General features: G+C 38.4%; 1 protein-coding gene across 1 annotated transcript in view; it reads right to left on the bottom strand.

Annotated features, from left to right (window-relative positions):
• LOC134213681 (CUGBP Elav-like family member 1) overlaps positions 1-16,246 on the bottom strand; it is a 495,491-nt gene that overhangs the window by 454,309 nt on the left and 24,936 nt on the right. Inside the window, exon 2 of the mRNA XM_062692950.1 lies at positions 10,987-11,414. Within this exon, the coding sequence (XP_062548934.1) occupies positions 10,987-11,414 (428 nt within the window). The remainder of the gene's footprint in view (positions 1-10,986; positions 11,415-16,246) is intronic.

Below are 16,246 nucleotides of genomic sequence, written 5' to 3' on the forward strand. Positions count from 1 at the left end.
CAGTCTTAAATCATTAAACAGTCTTAAACCCACTGCTAAAAACTAAATATTTTCTCCCTCACACAGGGCTCAGGAGTTCTTTGCAATGGAATCGCAATACATTTCTATAATTTGTAAAAACTTTCACTAGGAATCCGAATAAAATTTGTATCCTATGTCGTTGTAAACATGCTTCGGAAAAACGATTCGATTGGCACACTCTAATTTTCCGTTCTGTTTGCATGACATCCAAATTGAGTGGGGCAACGAGTTGTAAAAGTGTCTCATCATCAAAACGACATCCATCGATTTTCTTTGAACTTCAAATTTTCGCGTTTCCCACCACCGCCGCCGTTTGTTCAATGTTCAATGCTCTGTCCTTTCGACTGTCTAAATGTGGAGAGCAGAACGAAGCAAAAACAGTAAAAGTGGAACCAATTGGTAATCCTTCGCTGTAATCTTCCGGCAGCGTGGATTTGGGCGCCCGCCGTCCCACCGCCGTAAGTCGTGATTAGGATGATTCCGCTTTTCCTCGGTTTGTTTGCTAAATCCTTGCGGATGAGTGTCGACGAGTGGTCGGGTGGGGGTGGATGCGGGCCGAGGTGGAAATCCCTTGCAGCTAGCTCCAGAGAGAAAAGAAAAAGCATGGAAAGGAACCGTGAGATTTACGATGGGCTTAGATTGATTTAATTTCTGATTTGAATACATTTTCTTTGCTCCCAGGCGGGGTAGCGTTTTTCAACAGATGAAGGAATAGATTTGGAAGGTTGTGATGATTCGAGCTCAATCAAATACGATTCATGTCTGGTGAGATTAAAAATGCGATAGCGGGGGGCAGTCAAAAGTCAAGTGGAAACCTCGAGGTCGGAGGGGTGTACGCTCCATAATCATAATTTCATTTGAACTGATGTTGACGTAAAGATATAGGCCTAAAAATAAGTCATTGGGATTTACGTACACAGTTTCAAGGGTAGCTAATTAGAAAGCTAGAAGGGATTGCTGGAGTGGGTTCCAAAGTAGCTTACAGCTTAGCGTTTTGTTTACTCCATTGAATAAAAGTAGGTTTTATAATTAGTTTGCCTTCCAGGAAACAGAATAAAGGTGAATTTGATATGGAAGTATGAAATCACTTCCATAACCAATAACCATTCATAACTTATATTAATTTTCTGACACAAAGACAAACTGCTTGATCTTAAAATAAACAAATGTGAGTAGTTCTCCTATTTGAAGTCAAGTTAATGACAATGAAAAAAATATCTGTTGATCAAGTGTTAATACAATGTCGCAAATTCGTTTTTTTGCTAGTCCATTTTTGACATTATAGAAGAAATGTAAATTGTTTTTGTCAATTTGAAATTAGAAATAAAACTTTAATAACTGTGTCATCCCGACAATGGTGAAGCGTTTCAACTGCTGGCATCAATAACTATCATTCGGATCAGCTGAAGGCACACAACGCTTTTCCAAATCAGAATAATCGAAATGTGTCGATGTGTATGCCCTAACGCAATATCATTCTGTGGAAAACGTTTCCATTTTTTCCCTTCATTCTGCATCTATTTCTCGCCTTTGGTTATGCAACATATCGACAGCGGGAGAGCACACGTCCTCTCTGTATTCAACGACAGCGGCGGCGGCAGTTTTCGATGAAAAGTGAATCTACGCGCGATGATCCACTGCGCACCCACACGCCGTTTTCCATCCACAAAAACGTGGCAGCCAGCAGCTTTCGTTCCGTTATGGCCAATGCCAATCCAATGAATGCGCTTTGCTTGGATGACCGTTGATTTCCAATCCATTACTCATTTTTCTGGACCGTACACGTCGCCGTCGTCGTCGTCGTCATTGTCGACGACGACGTGTCCCAACTAGGGAATCCCTAGAGGCAAAAGATTGTGAATATTCGCTCTGTCGTGCGCGTTGAACCGTTCTCAGCTGCGACACCATTTCGATTCGATGGCCCCGGATTGGGCGGTCTCTGATGTGGCCGGCCATCATCATCATCAATTTTAAAACGTGTTGGACTTTCATTTGTATGCGGTCCTTCTGTTCGGTTCGCTCCTAACTATAGGATGAACGCATCGGCGGCGCCTCACTGCCAGAATAAACATTGTGTCATTTTTGTGACCCCATCCCGTCCGTTGACCGCGCGCAGTCTTCAACGTTCAACATCACCACGTTGGAAGGAACGTGCAGAATGCTTCTTCTGTGGAGTGACACTTTAATTTGGAAATTTTCCCTTTATATTAGAACGTTATAATTTTAAAGAGATTTTCCTTCAGTCCAACGAACACAAAAGAACAAAGTTTGTCTCGTGGTCCGGACCGTCCTAACAACTCCCAGCCAAGTTGCCCTTGGGTGCCGGTGCAAGGTGTGAAAAAGGGAAGGCACAAGTTCAAACAATCTTTTTCGGACACATTGTTGTAACCGAGGCGAGTAAAAACAGTAAAAATGATTTCCCTTCCGGCTGTTCTGCCCGAGCCGGAGCCACTTCCGGTCCACCAACACCACAGAAGGCCGGCAGACGAAGGGCAAGCTTCTTTGAATCTTCTTCTGGTTGCTTTCCATTCCATCTCGCTCGCTCGGGTATAACTTTTTCCAACAACCCGAAGGCAATATAAATTAAATAAAAATCATTTTCTCCGGCACCTCGTAAAGAGATGGCAAGTGCAACGAACTCGCGGAGCTTACGTTCCGGTGTCTTCGAGATATAAACACACCTGCTATAATGAAATTCAAATGTTTGACTATTTTTTTCATTTGTTTTAGGTCAATTTCCCAACGAATCCACACGGTTAGAAAAGAGTACCTAATTTTAGGTACTTTTTTTCTCTTGCATCTCCCTCCCTCTTCCCTTTGTTGTCATAAAATGAAGAGCAAAACCACTCAACAAGGGCATTAAAGTGTGGGAACCCAACGTTGAGTAATCTCATGTTTACAAACGTTGAGTGTAATTTACCTAACTTTTGGCTGGTTTTTATTTAAAACTAGCAGACCCGACAAACTTCGTTTTGCCTAAAATTGATTTATTCTCTGATTAGTTCTCAAGTTATGCAGAAATTTCTATTTCATTTGTATGGGGGCCCCTCTTTCCAAAGGAGGGAGGGGTCTCGAACCATCTTAAGAACCTTCCCCGGCCCCAAAAACCTCTGCATACAAATTTTCACGCCGATCGGTTCAGTAGTTTCGGAGTCTATAAGGTTCAGACAGACAGAAATTCATTTTTATGTATATAGATTAAGTATATTTTACCTAATATTAAGTGAATTTTACTTAATTTCAACAGAAAATTACTTAATTTTGGGTTCTCACACTGAACCCCCGATTTGAGTGAAAAGTACCTAATATTAGGTACTTTTTTTCTAACCGTGCACATTTTTTTTAAAGCCTCTACAGTCTACACGCATATACATCGAGTTCGTAATTGAACGTGTTTCGTATCGGACGCGGATCCGCGTGTTTAGTTCCGTTTTGTGCGGGCTATTGTGCAATAAGTGAGGTTAGGTTTCAATAAATTTCAAAACGGGAATCAATATTTACGCTCTTTTATCACATAAACTGCATGAATCTAAATGGGATTTTCATGTTATAGCATTTTCTTTCATTTGTTTCAAAAGAAAAATTGCAGAGGACGTGTTAATCATAGATTTATCGAATGATGATCCTTCGTTCTTAACCTCACTTTATTTTCCGTCAATAGACATCCCATTCTAACTCCCTTAACTTGGAAATAGCCATCATGTCCTGGGCACCGTGCAGAGATGCCAGGTGATATTCTCAAATGTCTTCACAGTCGAGTAAAAACGTTTTCAAATGACTTCAATATTAAAATTATGAAATAATTTCACCTGTTTTTTTTTAAACTAAATTTCCACGTGGGATTCTTCCGAATTTTTTTTAGAAGAATTCCCTGTTGGGATTCAAAATTTACCATAAAATACTTGAGTTTATTCATATAGAGTTTCTGAAGGAACTTCTGGAGGAATTTCTGGAGCAGCTTCCGAATGAATTCCGGGTGGAACTTTCAGAGCAATTCCTGAAGAAACTGCTGACAGACTCCTGAAGGAATTTTCGGAGTATTTCCTGTTGGAACATCCAAAGGATTTACTGAAGAGACGTTCGAACAAATTTCTGAAGGAACTTCTGGAGAAATTTTAGGAGGAATTCCTGGAGGAACTTAAGAAGGAATTCCTGTAGAAACTTCAGGATGAATTCCAGAGGGACTTTCCTGATGAATTTCTGAAGCATATTCCTGAGGAATTACTGGTGGAATTCCTGAAGAAATTTCTGGAGGAATTCTTAAAGATGTTCTGGATGAATTCTTGGAGGAAATTTTTTAGGTAATTTTTAGGCAATGCAGAAATTTCTGAAAGAAAACCTGGATGAAATACCAGTAAAATTTTAGACTATACTCCCAGAGGCATTCTTAGAGAATATCTCAGAGGGATTCCTGGAGAAACTTGCGAAGGAATTCATGGGCGAAATTCCGGGGGGAACTCTGGAGGAGCTTCCGGAGGAAATTCTGGGGGAACTTCCGGAAATATTCCTGGAAGAACTGCTAGAGGAATTCGTAGGATTCCTGGAGGATTTTCCGAAGAAATCGCTGAAAATACCGCACTCCAACTCCTGGAGGAACTTCAGGAGGAATTTCAGAAAGGATTACAGAACGATTTTTTGGAGAAACTCATAGAGAAAATCCCAAATCTAGAGTGCTTTGAGAATAGGTCGTATGTGCAAAAGAGAGCCTCTCTTCGGTTACATTCTCTTTCGATTATTACAAAGCTATACACAAATTTATGTTGGATTTTTTGGCAGATATCTAAAGACAATAACTTTGTCTAGCGTGCTAAAGTGAAAATGTAGTAGAAAATGCTAAACTTGCCGATCTATTAACGAAAGAGAGCGTGAACAAAGCGAATCTCTCTTTTGCACATACGACCTATTCTCAAAGCAATCTAGAAATGTCCAAATATATTATTCAATAGAATGTCAAAAGATATTTCTAGAAGAATTACCAAAGGAATTCAAGGAAGAATTCAACGAGAGAGTGTAACAAGTTTCCTCTGAATTCTCTACTGAGTCTTTGATTAAAGTTTCACCGGATTCTTTATGGAATTTCTCAGAATTTCTTTTAGGAAGATTTCCCTGTAGAAATTTACCAATTTTGACGTACGTTATATTGTGTTGGTGTTGGCTACGTTAAAAATGACAGACTAGCACGGGCCTGGTTTCGCGCGGTCAATGTATAACCAAGACTTTGCATGTAGAGAATAACAGAGTTTTGTCCAAAACACAGATTTTTAAGATATCTTAGATTTTAAAACAATTACGAGATGTATGAATCCACTCGGAACCGCAAAACAAGTCACTTTTGGGTTCCTTTCACTCAAATCCGTCATTGCGTAGAAGAAGACAAAAGTATGTAAAAGGCAAAAAAAATCAGTGAGTTACTTTGCCTTTACTGCCGTGTTAATTTTCAACCCACGACTAAATTTCTCCAACTTAAATTTATGTTATTTTCACTCACTCGAGATAATGATGACTATGATGAAAAAAAAAACTCTGATGGCTTTTTCCACGAAGCATCACACGATGCAGCTCTCTTCGTTTTTAATATCATACACAGGGTTCGTAATGCTCACTCAATCTCAGGAGCACAAGATGCTCCCTCACGAAAATTTTCGTGGAGAAATCGCAAATGGTAGTAGGTTATGTGAAGCAACTAACTTAATAGTGCTGTCCAATGAGAGCTTGAAGTAGCTCGAAGTTTCTCCCTGTCCTGCTCATGCCCATTTGTTGACAAACAAGAACGAGCAGGACGGGAACAACTTCGAGCTACTTCGAGCTGCTCATTGGACAGCACTAATGCTTTCATATAGATAGCGTGGTGGTGTGGCTAGAGTATGCGTATCCCTACGGATATTATTGTTACTATTCTGGGTTCGATACCCGGCGCGACCACACAATTTTGTAATTGTTCTGCGATTATTTTATCGAAAAGTGATCAAACGAAAAGGAATTTCATCTAATAGACAAGATTTTCGTTTATCTTCCAAGGCTTATTCTATAGAAAATAAATTGATGGGTAAAAGATGATCCTCAACATAAACACATTAGAGCCCTTAGCCGATGAGAAAAAGAAATCGCGTATTTTTTTTTCAAAGAAAACGAACAAATATCAAAATTCTCATGGGAAACTGGTTAGATCCCGAAACCGATATAAAAAAATGTGGAAAAATCGCGTAATAAATGTTCAGGGTAAACGCTTAGATTTCAAAATTCACGTAAAAATTCTTAGAATTTTTTTTTCGAACCCTTTTAAATTAAAAAAAAATTCAGAAAGCTATTTTCCAAAGCCCAAATTTTGAGTAAATTTTGATGTGGTGTTCACATCAGTATAAAGTATATTGAACTCACATCTTAAGTTAATTTATCTTTACATACCTTCATCCGTTAAATGTACCTTGACAATTGTGTTAAAAATTGTAACCAAAACAGACTACTGTCATGTCACCAGCATCTATGATTGAACGCCATATTTTTTTTTAAACTTCTCGGTCGAAAACTTGACTTGAAAATGGATAAAAGCACGCCAGAAGCGTACCGTGGGGCATCAAAATCCGTACACTTAAGCACCTTAGTTTATGAAAAAGTCACTAGAAAATAGGAATCGAATGCAAATAATACGTTTGTAAATGACATGGGAGCATGAAGGCTTCTGCTTTTGAAGTGTTTCACTTTTACATATTAAAAAATACGAAAAACATGATAGAATAATGAATTAAATCAACTACAGTCGCCTCTCCACATCTCGATATTCAAGGGATCATCAAGATAAGCCCGAATAGAAATGAACCATTCATGGAATCGGTAATATTATTTAGTTTCTATTCATGGAATGATAATTCTTCAAGTAATAGCGCTTTTATGATTTTATGATACAGATTAAAAATGTCTAACTATTCATAATCAAATTTCGATCATACGATTATTATTCATAGAATCATTAAATGCATGATAAAATTATATGATTATTCAATGATTACAGCAATTTAGTGTTCGCAAAAAAGGTCGTTTTTGAATGGTAACGATACTTAACGACCCGTTCAGCGTATCATCCAAATTCCATAAATTGTAAAGGCTATCATCAAAATTATTCATGGTACAATTGGTGTATATTTTACTTCGATACCATAAATAATCCAATCATAAAATGTATAATCGAAAAACGATTAGTGGAAAAATTCATGTTTGATATTTTTCTATGCAGGGAGAGAGATCGAGTAATGGAAGGAAAGTTGAATTGGGTACTAGATCCAAAAAAAAGCTCGTTGCTATGAAAAACGGCAACAAAACAACTGTCGTTTCCTGTTCTTGACGTGTTTGTTATTGTCCAAAGATGGTCTAGTAGCCTAAAAATTTGAACATATCGACATAGGGAGAGTGAAAAGAGATGTAGAAAGCCCAAATGTATGTAGATTGAAGGGACTGAGGAAACCATCGACATCGGGAGAGCTATCGAGATATAGAACATCGAGATGTAGAGAGTCGACTGTATTTCGAATCAAAGGATCAAAATCCGTGCAGCTATTTTCCAACTAAATATTTAAATTGAAGCAGTCTGATTGACTAAAATACCACTGTAGATAATTCAATACGCACCAGAAACAATCCCTTTCGATTTGTATTCAGCTTCCACGCTCACCATAATGGCGGATACTATAAATTTTTTGACAATAATAGCTTCCCGACACTGAACTGAAATTCCCTTCAAAGCAAACGTTCATATCCCCTTTACCAATGTCATACATTGGTTTGTTTATTTTCTTATCAACAAAAGGTTTTGAGCAAAAATTTTAAATATCTTTTTAAATCATTGAAACATTTATCAATTTTTATCTTATTTCAGACACTATTTTTCGGAGGCTCCAATTAATCAATAAAATAGGAAGTCAGCAAAATGAGTTTAAAGTATGCTCTAAGGTGCGCACTTTTTGCCAAAAGGATCCGCGAAGGAAGGACAAAATCACTATTGACATTTTTTTTTATTCAACGGTGCGAACGTTTGCTTTTATGGGAATTCTAGTTCAGTGTCGAGAAGCAGTTCTTGTCAAAATTTGATAGCATCCGCCATTATGGTGAGCGTGGAAAGCTGGAATTCGCTTATCTTATGTAATGATTCGCAATTAGAAATTGAGACATAGTTACCTTTGGCACAATTATGCTCTACCCGCAAAAAATGGCGGCAAAACCTCCGCGTTTGGTAGGTGACGATTTCTTTTTGATTTTTATTGGTTTAATTTTAAAGCCTGCTTTCCATTTCAATGCCCTATCAATGCTTCCTATCAAGTATCTGAACAGGATAAGATAAATAGTTTCTTATTATCTTCCCTTTAATTCATTGATATCTCAAGAATGGACGGATTCCGGTGCTGTACGGATTTCAGTCCTCCACGGTACTTCTTCAAGGGTGAAAAAGTGTTTGCTGTTCCGTCAAAGTCCACAGCCAGGAACGTGAGCGTTTCGTCTGAAGCAACACAATAGCAACACAAGCTGACGGTAATGTAGGCTCACTATATTGATTTATAATTCTGTATTACTGTTTTAGAGAAAAAAGTAAAATGGACACCTCGATGACTGTGTTTCCATTTGGAAAACCCAAGGAGAATCCCCGACAAGTTAGTCATAACAAAATTGTATCACAAATATATCAATATGTGTTACAAATAACAAAACTTGCAATAATTTTGTTTTAAATTCTCTGTCAAAGATGGCGGAAAGAAAATTTCATGATCGTCATAACATGATTATAACATAATGTGTTATGTTCATTTTCACCGAAAAAAAAATTGCCTACATTTCTGGTAGATAGGAATTGAAAAAAAACGAAGGTACCAGCTTCAGTATAACTTGAACTTACATTCAAAGTTGAACCATCTGGACAATGTTAATTGCCTACATTATGGATATTCATAATCTTTTCAATAACATAATTTGTTATAGTATAAGCTATTTTCACCCCTTTTCATGTAACACATTGAGTTATATTTTTGTTTAATTAATAACATATTTAGTAATATTTTTGTTAAAACTAGAAGAGATTTTGTTACAATTTTTGTTATTTTAACTACTAATGGTACATGTTTTATAACAACCTCAGTTATAAAAAACTGCTGTAACAGAATAACAGGTTCTGATATAAAGCTGTTACTATCCACTGGTCGGGTCGAGACAGAACATACATTTTTCATCAAAGCGCGTTGATCCGATAATGTTTCGAGACATACAAAAGCGACCCGTATTTTGCATATTGCAAAATTTGCCTAGAGAAAAGTCCTTTCCATTTTACCACTCATCACAAGCGGCACCGGAAGGCTCTTAAAAATTTGATATGCCACTGGAATCAAAGTCCAAAAACCGGTTAGAGTCCTTCCCTAGATAAGGCCAGTAAGGCTGAGCTTAAATTTTGCACATGGGCGTTGAAACACAACGTTGCGTTTGCAGCAGTTGATGAACTTGCCTAAGTGCTGCAAAGCCTAGCCGTCGAACCCAAGTAGCTTGAAAAATTGTCATTGGGGAGAACGAAAATCGCGTCGAGTACCAGACACGAGTGCCAGCCAAGGACTGCAAGTCTCTTAAAGACATGAAAAAACCGCGTCAATGATTGACTCGGTGATTGCCTCGACGCAGAACGATGGTGGAGCAAATGGAGCGCTATGATTTTTCAATTTTTATTGACGAATCAACTGATAACTCCAATAGTAAGACCCTTGCAGTTGTGGAAGGTTGATGGATCAGAGCACTTTTTGTGCTACCACCACATTATACCTCAAATTGAGGTTGAATATGCCAACCACATGTCTCTCAATACGGACATCGTTAAGAAGTTAAAAAGTTAGATTATGAGAAACGAAACTGAGGGTTTGGCTTGGATGGAGCATATGTTATGTGATGATGGGAAGAACCAATTACTTTTTCACGCCAAAAACTGATCAATTTTTTGATAAACTTTTTTTCCTCAACACATTGTCAAGAAAAAAAAAAAACAATTTATCATGACATTATTTTGAATTCAATTTGATGTCAAAATCAAAATATGTTTTCTATCTGCTCTAATTCTAATTTCAGACTGTGCTTCGTTGTTTCTCGGCCAATCACGACTAGAAACTACGAAGTCTACATTCAATCAAGCTAAGAAATCTTTCGTCGCATGGAAATTTTACCCAGTGTTAAACAAAAAGGGTGTTTACCCAAAAATGGGTAAACATTCATTTTATCTGATACTGGGTAGATTTTCCATGCGACAAAAAGAGAAGGACAATTAAAATTATTGATTGATTTGATTTTAAAATCCCATTGATCATTTAATCATTTAATCCCATTAATCAATATAAGTCTTTAAAATCTTAAAACGATAATTTGGAAAACAGATTCATTCAGAAACCATTGAGCAAGATGTGGCTGAAATTGATCGAAACCGTCATACATCATCATCTGTCTATCGTCTATCTCTTCACCGCCTTCATCACCATGCATAGATTGCAGAGACCAACAAGCAATAGACCACACATGGCACCATTCCATTGTCGTTGTTCAACAACTTGAGTGCATTCGTGTCGTCTATCCGGCGGTAGAGCATTATTTTGAAGAGTTCGCCCAAAGTGAAAAAGAATGGTCCCACATCGTCATCACCGTTGACGCGCGCGGCAACGATGACGACGTTTCCAAACACCAACAAAGCTCATGGCCATGAATAGCTAAAATCGTGGTGCTCATTCCCACCACGATTTCAAATGGACTCTTGACCTCCGACGGAACGACAATGAACGACAGCCAACGGATCGAACTCGTTCTTTCTGGTCAATTAAATTTATTGAAAGCGTTACTGTTGACGTCGCCGGCTCAATTGTTTTTCCTCGTCGTTTTCCATACCACTTGCACTCGAAACAGTACATTTTTCCCGTTTCATCGCCCGGAATCGAAAAAAACGTCAATGGCACTCACCTTTACTCAGCCCGGACGTTTTGTCCCGCAGAACGTTGATCTGGTGCACCCGGCCGAACTCCTCGAACATCTCCTTCAGCTGCTGTTCGTCCATCGAACGCGGGACCTGCCCGACGAACATCTTGATATAGTCCGGATCCGGCTGATCCCGGATGATCTCGTCCCCGCCGTCCTCGTCGCCGCTCACGACACCGTAGCCGGGCGGGGACTTCCGGGGGGACGCTATCAGCTGCTGCAAGCTGCCGTCCAGGATCTGGTTGACGCTACTGTTACTACTGCTGAGGCTGCCGCTGATGATGCTCGGGTTGTTCTGGTTTATCACATTGGGGTTGTTGTTGTTCAGCGTGGTATGATTGTTATTGTTGCTGGCGGGGCTGAGGTTGTTGTTGGCGGTGCTGCTGTTGTTATTGTTCATATTCATGAGGGCACTGCGGAGTAGAGGCAAGAAAATGAAAATGGTTAATTCCGAGTAAAATCAAAACTGTTAAGTATCATCCATTATTCCATCCATAGATCGTCAACCAATTAGGTTCACAAGCACAAGACTCAACTTGATTGAACCAATCGGAAAATAAACGACATTAGAATCCGAACTCTTGTTTTGCTCAAATGAAATCCGATACTCAGCGTCAATTATCCTACATTAGAAATAGAACTCAAGTCAATCAATCCAATTACCGATAAATCTCCTTGAAAGATAAACTGGATACAATACAACATCCTCCAGCGTCAATTACTCCGTGTGAAAACCATGTCAACGGGAAGGGATTACAGCGCACCATTGCGTAATTATGGTCCCTTCTCAGCTCCGTGTCGGTAGGTAAAACGAGAAACGCACTATCTAATGAAATGGGGGGAAAGGAAACCTTCTTTGAAATTAAATTTCCCTGGATTCAATTAAGCGTCTACCTTTTGAGGAACGATAGAAACGAAGACGTCCCTCCAAGGAGAGAGAAACCATGGCATCCCATGGAAACCGGTCACAGTTACACTTATATCTGCCAGTTAGTGCCGTTCCAACATCCACCGTACTGTAGGTGGATGATGATACGGAGAAAGAAATTATTCAAATTACTTTCGTCGGAATTTGTCTGGGCCCTGCTCCGAAGGGAGACGAAGCTATTAGTGTCTTAGACAGAACGAAAGTAAATTAAGTCTTTTTATTGCATTGTGTAGTTTGCTTGTCATTGTATGAGTTACAGCAAGAACATATGCTGAAGTACATGGCGTTTTACAGTTTACATTGGTTTTGTTCACATTGATGCATTAACTTCAAATAAGTCTGGACCTCAATAACTGGTGATTAAGGCTTACAATCAAAGACCGATTGACGACTGTTGCTAATCGTAAAATTAGGGAATAATACATCATTATAATTTTGGGCAGTTGAGCTGTATTCCTCAATTGTTGCATAGTCAGAATAATGAAAACAATTTTTTAATTCCATCTCGCGTTCAAATGAGCAATGGAAAAGTGTGTTCATGTTGACTTCTTCCTTTCTAATCTGAAGTTGAAAAATCCCCGACTATCAATAACAAAGTACCCACATGCAAAATAAAGTAACGCTTCGCTTGCCGGCGTCTGTCAAATCGCCCAATTGGTCTTTCTGACAGGCAGATGGTTTCAAAAAAGGACAGTGAGATGTCTTATCTCATCTCAGGTTTTTCATAGCAACGAGCATTTTTCAATCTAGTAGCCATTTCAATTCTACTTCCATTCTTCGATCTCTCTCTATCCCGATGGCTCCTTTTATATCGAGATGAATATAGTTGACTGTAGTAGGTGATTTTTGCTATTTTAACACCGTGTTTACCTCTGCGTCTCCACAAAAACCACAGGAATGATTATCAGTTAGTTGGTTGGCATCTTTGAGTCCCTCTGGTCAGCGATGTGACCCTGCCATTTTTTTTTACACAATGTCAACTAACTATGATTCGGCTGCACAAAGCAGAGGAATCTAACTACCTGCTCACCGAGCAGGAACACGATCAAACGCGTATCAACTGATTTACTTCTCGATCACACAAAGCACAACGTTACCAGTTCGTTCGAAGTGTCTATGAACCGAGCATGAACACTCCTCACCGTGCATGCAAACCGTGCATATGCAAACTGTGGAGGACCACGTTTTGAGCAACCAAAACTACCCGCAGCGCAGCACTCTGTACTTACTTGCCCGATGGCTACTGCGAACTATGGAAGATCGCACTTGTCTCGACCGGAGAAAAGCGAATAGATATCCCTATTGAACAAGATTAGTTATGGAAAAATACTAAACAACAAATCTTTAACTGTTCAAAGGTATAAGAGCGAAAACACGGAGGAACAAAATATTACTCAATTTTCAATATTTTTATAAATGCACCCAGGTTTTTTTTACACGGTTGGAATTCATTAATTTCTCGGGTAACATGAATTTTCACAGCTTTCTAAATACCCCCTGAATTTTCTTTGATTTTTTCTGAATTTTTTCGTGGGGTTAACTCATTGTTTCATTAATGCTGAAGGTCTTAAACGACTAAAACCAAACCGTGTAAAAAAAACCTGGGTGTGTTTAGAATTTTGAAAATTACCTTTAATTCATGTTTAAGAAGGAAGAAACTCCTTTATAAATCCGTAGTTTCTGAATTAGTGTTTGTGATATTGCCTGGTGTTGTACTATCCCAATTTCGAAGGACGGAAAGCGATAGACGACACACCTCCGATGGTAAATCATTTAGAGTGCTTGAGCCTTAAACATGTATTGAAGTTTACATTATTCATCGACATCATAAACTATATCTGAACAATTGGAAAACAACAAAAAAAAATCAAAATACCCCGTCTAAAGGCGGTCTTGGGTGTTAGAGGGTTAAATGGCGAGTTAGAATGGGGAATGGTATGTAAAAAATGAGAAAACAAATATTATATGAGTAAAGTGGGAACGAAAAGATGAGAAGTGTAAATTATAAATTAAGAAGGGAGATATGAAAGGTTAAAAGTAAATTGGAAAAGTGAGAAGTGGGAAGCAACATGTTAGATGAGATAACAAAATAAAAAAATGAGAAGTTAAAAAACAGAAACAAAGGCTTAAAAAATAGTGAATGATAAGTGAGAATTGAGAATGGAACGTGAGGAGTAAAGAAAAAAGAAAAAGGCTAGAAGTAAAAAAAAATGTAACATGAATCGAGAAGGAAGGCGCAAGAAGCTAAATGTGAAAATTGAGAAATAGTGAGTCCTAAGTAAGATTTGAAATGTAAGTATTGGAAGTGAGAAAAAAAACAAAGAAAAAATAAAAAGGAATAAGATGCAATTGACATAAGATTCGATATGAAAAGCATGAAGTGACAGAAAAGGGTAGTTTGGTTGAAAGTTTTCTAGTCGAATTCAATCTGGCCGTATTGAAGTTTGGTAGAAATGGTTATAAAGCTGGAAGGGACAACCGGTCGAAAATGTCGTACGGCCGAGCTGGTCATTTGGTCGAATAAGTCTTTCGGCCGAACAGCTCATTTGGTCGAACATGGCGTTTGGCTGAAAAAGGCGTTTGGCGGAAAGGGTTATTTGGCCAAACGGATCATACGACCGTAAATGTCGTTTTCTGAACAGGTCATACGGCCGTAAATGTCGTTTGGACAAACAATAGTGATGCGAAAAAAGTGAAGTGATTAATGATAAATGTGAAGTGTGAAGCAAGAAGTAGATGAAAGAGAAGTGATAAATGAGAAAGGAGAAATAAGAAATAAAAAGTAAAAAGTGAGACATCTAAATTCTCACTTCTTATTCCTCATTTCTCACTTTTCACTTGTTGCCATGAAAAGCGAAAAGGGAGAAATGAAAAGTGAGAGGTTAAAAACGAGGAGTGAAAAGTGAGAAACGAGGAGTGAGAAGTGAGAAACGAGGAGTAAGAATTAAGAAATGAGACGTGTTGCTTTTTACTCTTTATTTTTCAATTCTCATTGGGAAAAACGGAAAATGTAAAGTGAGAAGAGTGAAACGAGAAGTGAAAAATCCAGGCGTGAGAACGAGAAATAATAATAGCATAGCATAGCATAGTTACGGTGTACTTCATAGATTGGGCACTAATGATACTCATGTTTTTCTTTTGAAATCCTTATTCAGATTGCTATCAGAAATCAAGGTGGGTGTGGCCTTTGATTTCAATCTAGGATAAAAATCTCAAAAGCATGAGGATTACTACTCCTGGCCACGCCCATCTTCACCGTAACTTGGGAGGGGAAGGAAGTGTTGGTGTGGTACTTACTTAACGAGAGGCCACCGACTCAGCGACACCCTCATAAGTATCACGGAGTAGGGTATTGGGGAAGGTATTCGTTGGGTCAGGATTTGCCTGTAGCTGACAATGTGACCGAGGTAGATCTTACACCGTAACACACCACGGAAAGGTGTCTACCCAGCGCTACGGGGTCGTGAGAACGAGAATAATAATATTGAAGTAAAATGTCTCACATCTCACTTCTCAAATTTCATTTCCTACTTCTTATTTCTCACTTCTCAGTTCTATAGTCTGTGAGAAGTGAGAAATAGAAATTGAGAAGTGCGAAATGAAAAATCTCACTTTTCATTCCTCAATTGTTAGACGTGACTAGTAACCAGTGAGAAATGAGAAATAGTGAGAGCTCTCACATTTTACTCCTTATCTTTCATTTCTCACAGTGAAAAATGAGTGATAAGAGAAGTAAAAATTAAATTTAAAAATTGAATTTGAAAAACAAATGAATGCTATGTGAGAAGTGAGAAATGACACATCTCACTTCTCATTTTTTACTTCTCACTATGAAAAGTGAAAAGTATGAAATAAGGAGTAAGAAATAAAAAGTGGAATGTGAGACGTTTCTCTTCTCATTTCTCACTCATTTCTCATTATCATTAATCACTTCACATTGTCCTCATCTCCTGACAACATTTATCTGCCCAGCCAAATAACGCTTTCAGTCATATGATCTGTTAAACCAAACGACATTTTTTACCGAATTCTACCGGTTGAATCCAGAGAGCAATGAGAAACTCTCATAATTATCCTCTCTGTGTGAACTCCTGAAATGTGGTCAAAATTTAAAGAAAAAGTTTTAACTTGTTTTTACACAATTGGGCGAAACAAATATGGTCCACAATGGCATTTGAGCAAGAACGAAGCGTTTTATCGCAGCTTGCCGGTAGGGGCTGCTTCACAGATTTTGCTTTCACGTGCTTATATCAGGTCACGATATACATACTTGTTTTCATGGTTTGTTGTAATTTTTATGCCTTACGTTTACCGAGC

Source organism: Armigeres subalbatus, chromosome 2 (genome assembly GCF_024139115.2).
Source record: "Armigeres subalbatus isolate Guangzhou_Male chromosome 2, GZ_Asu_2, whole genome shotgun sequence".
NCBI lineage: Eukaryota > Metazoa > Arthropoda > Insecta > Diptera > Culicidae > Armigeres > Armigeres subalbatus.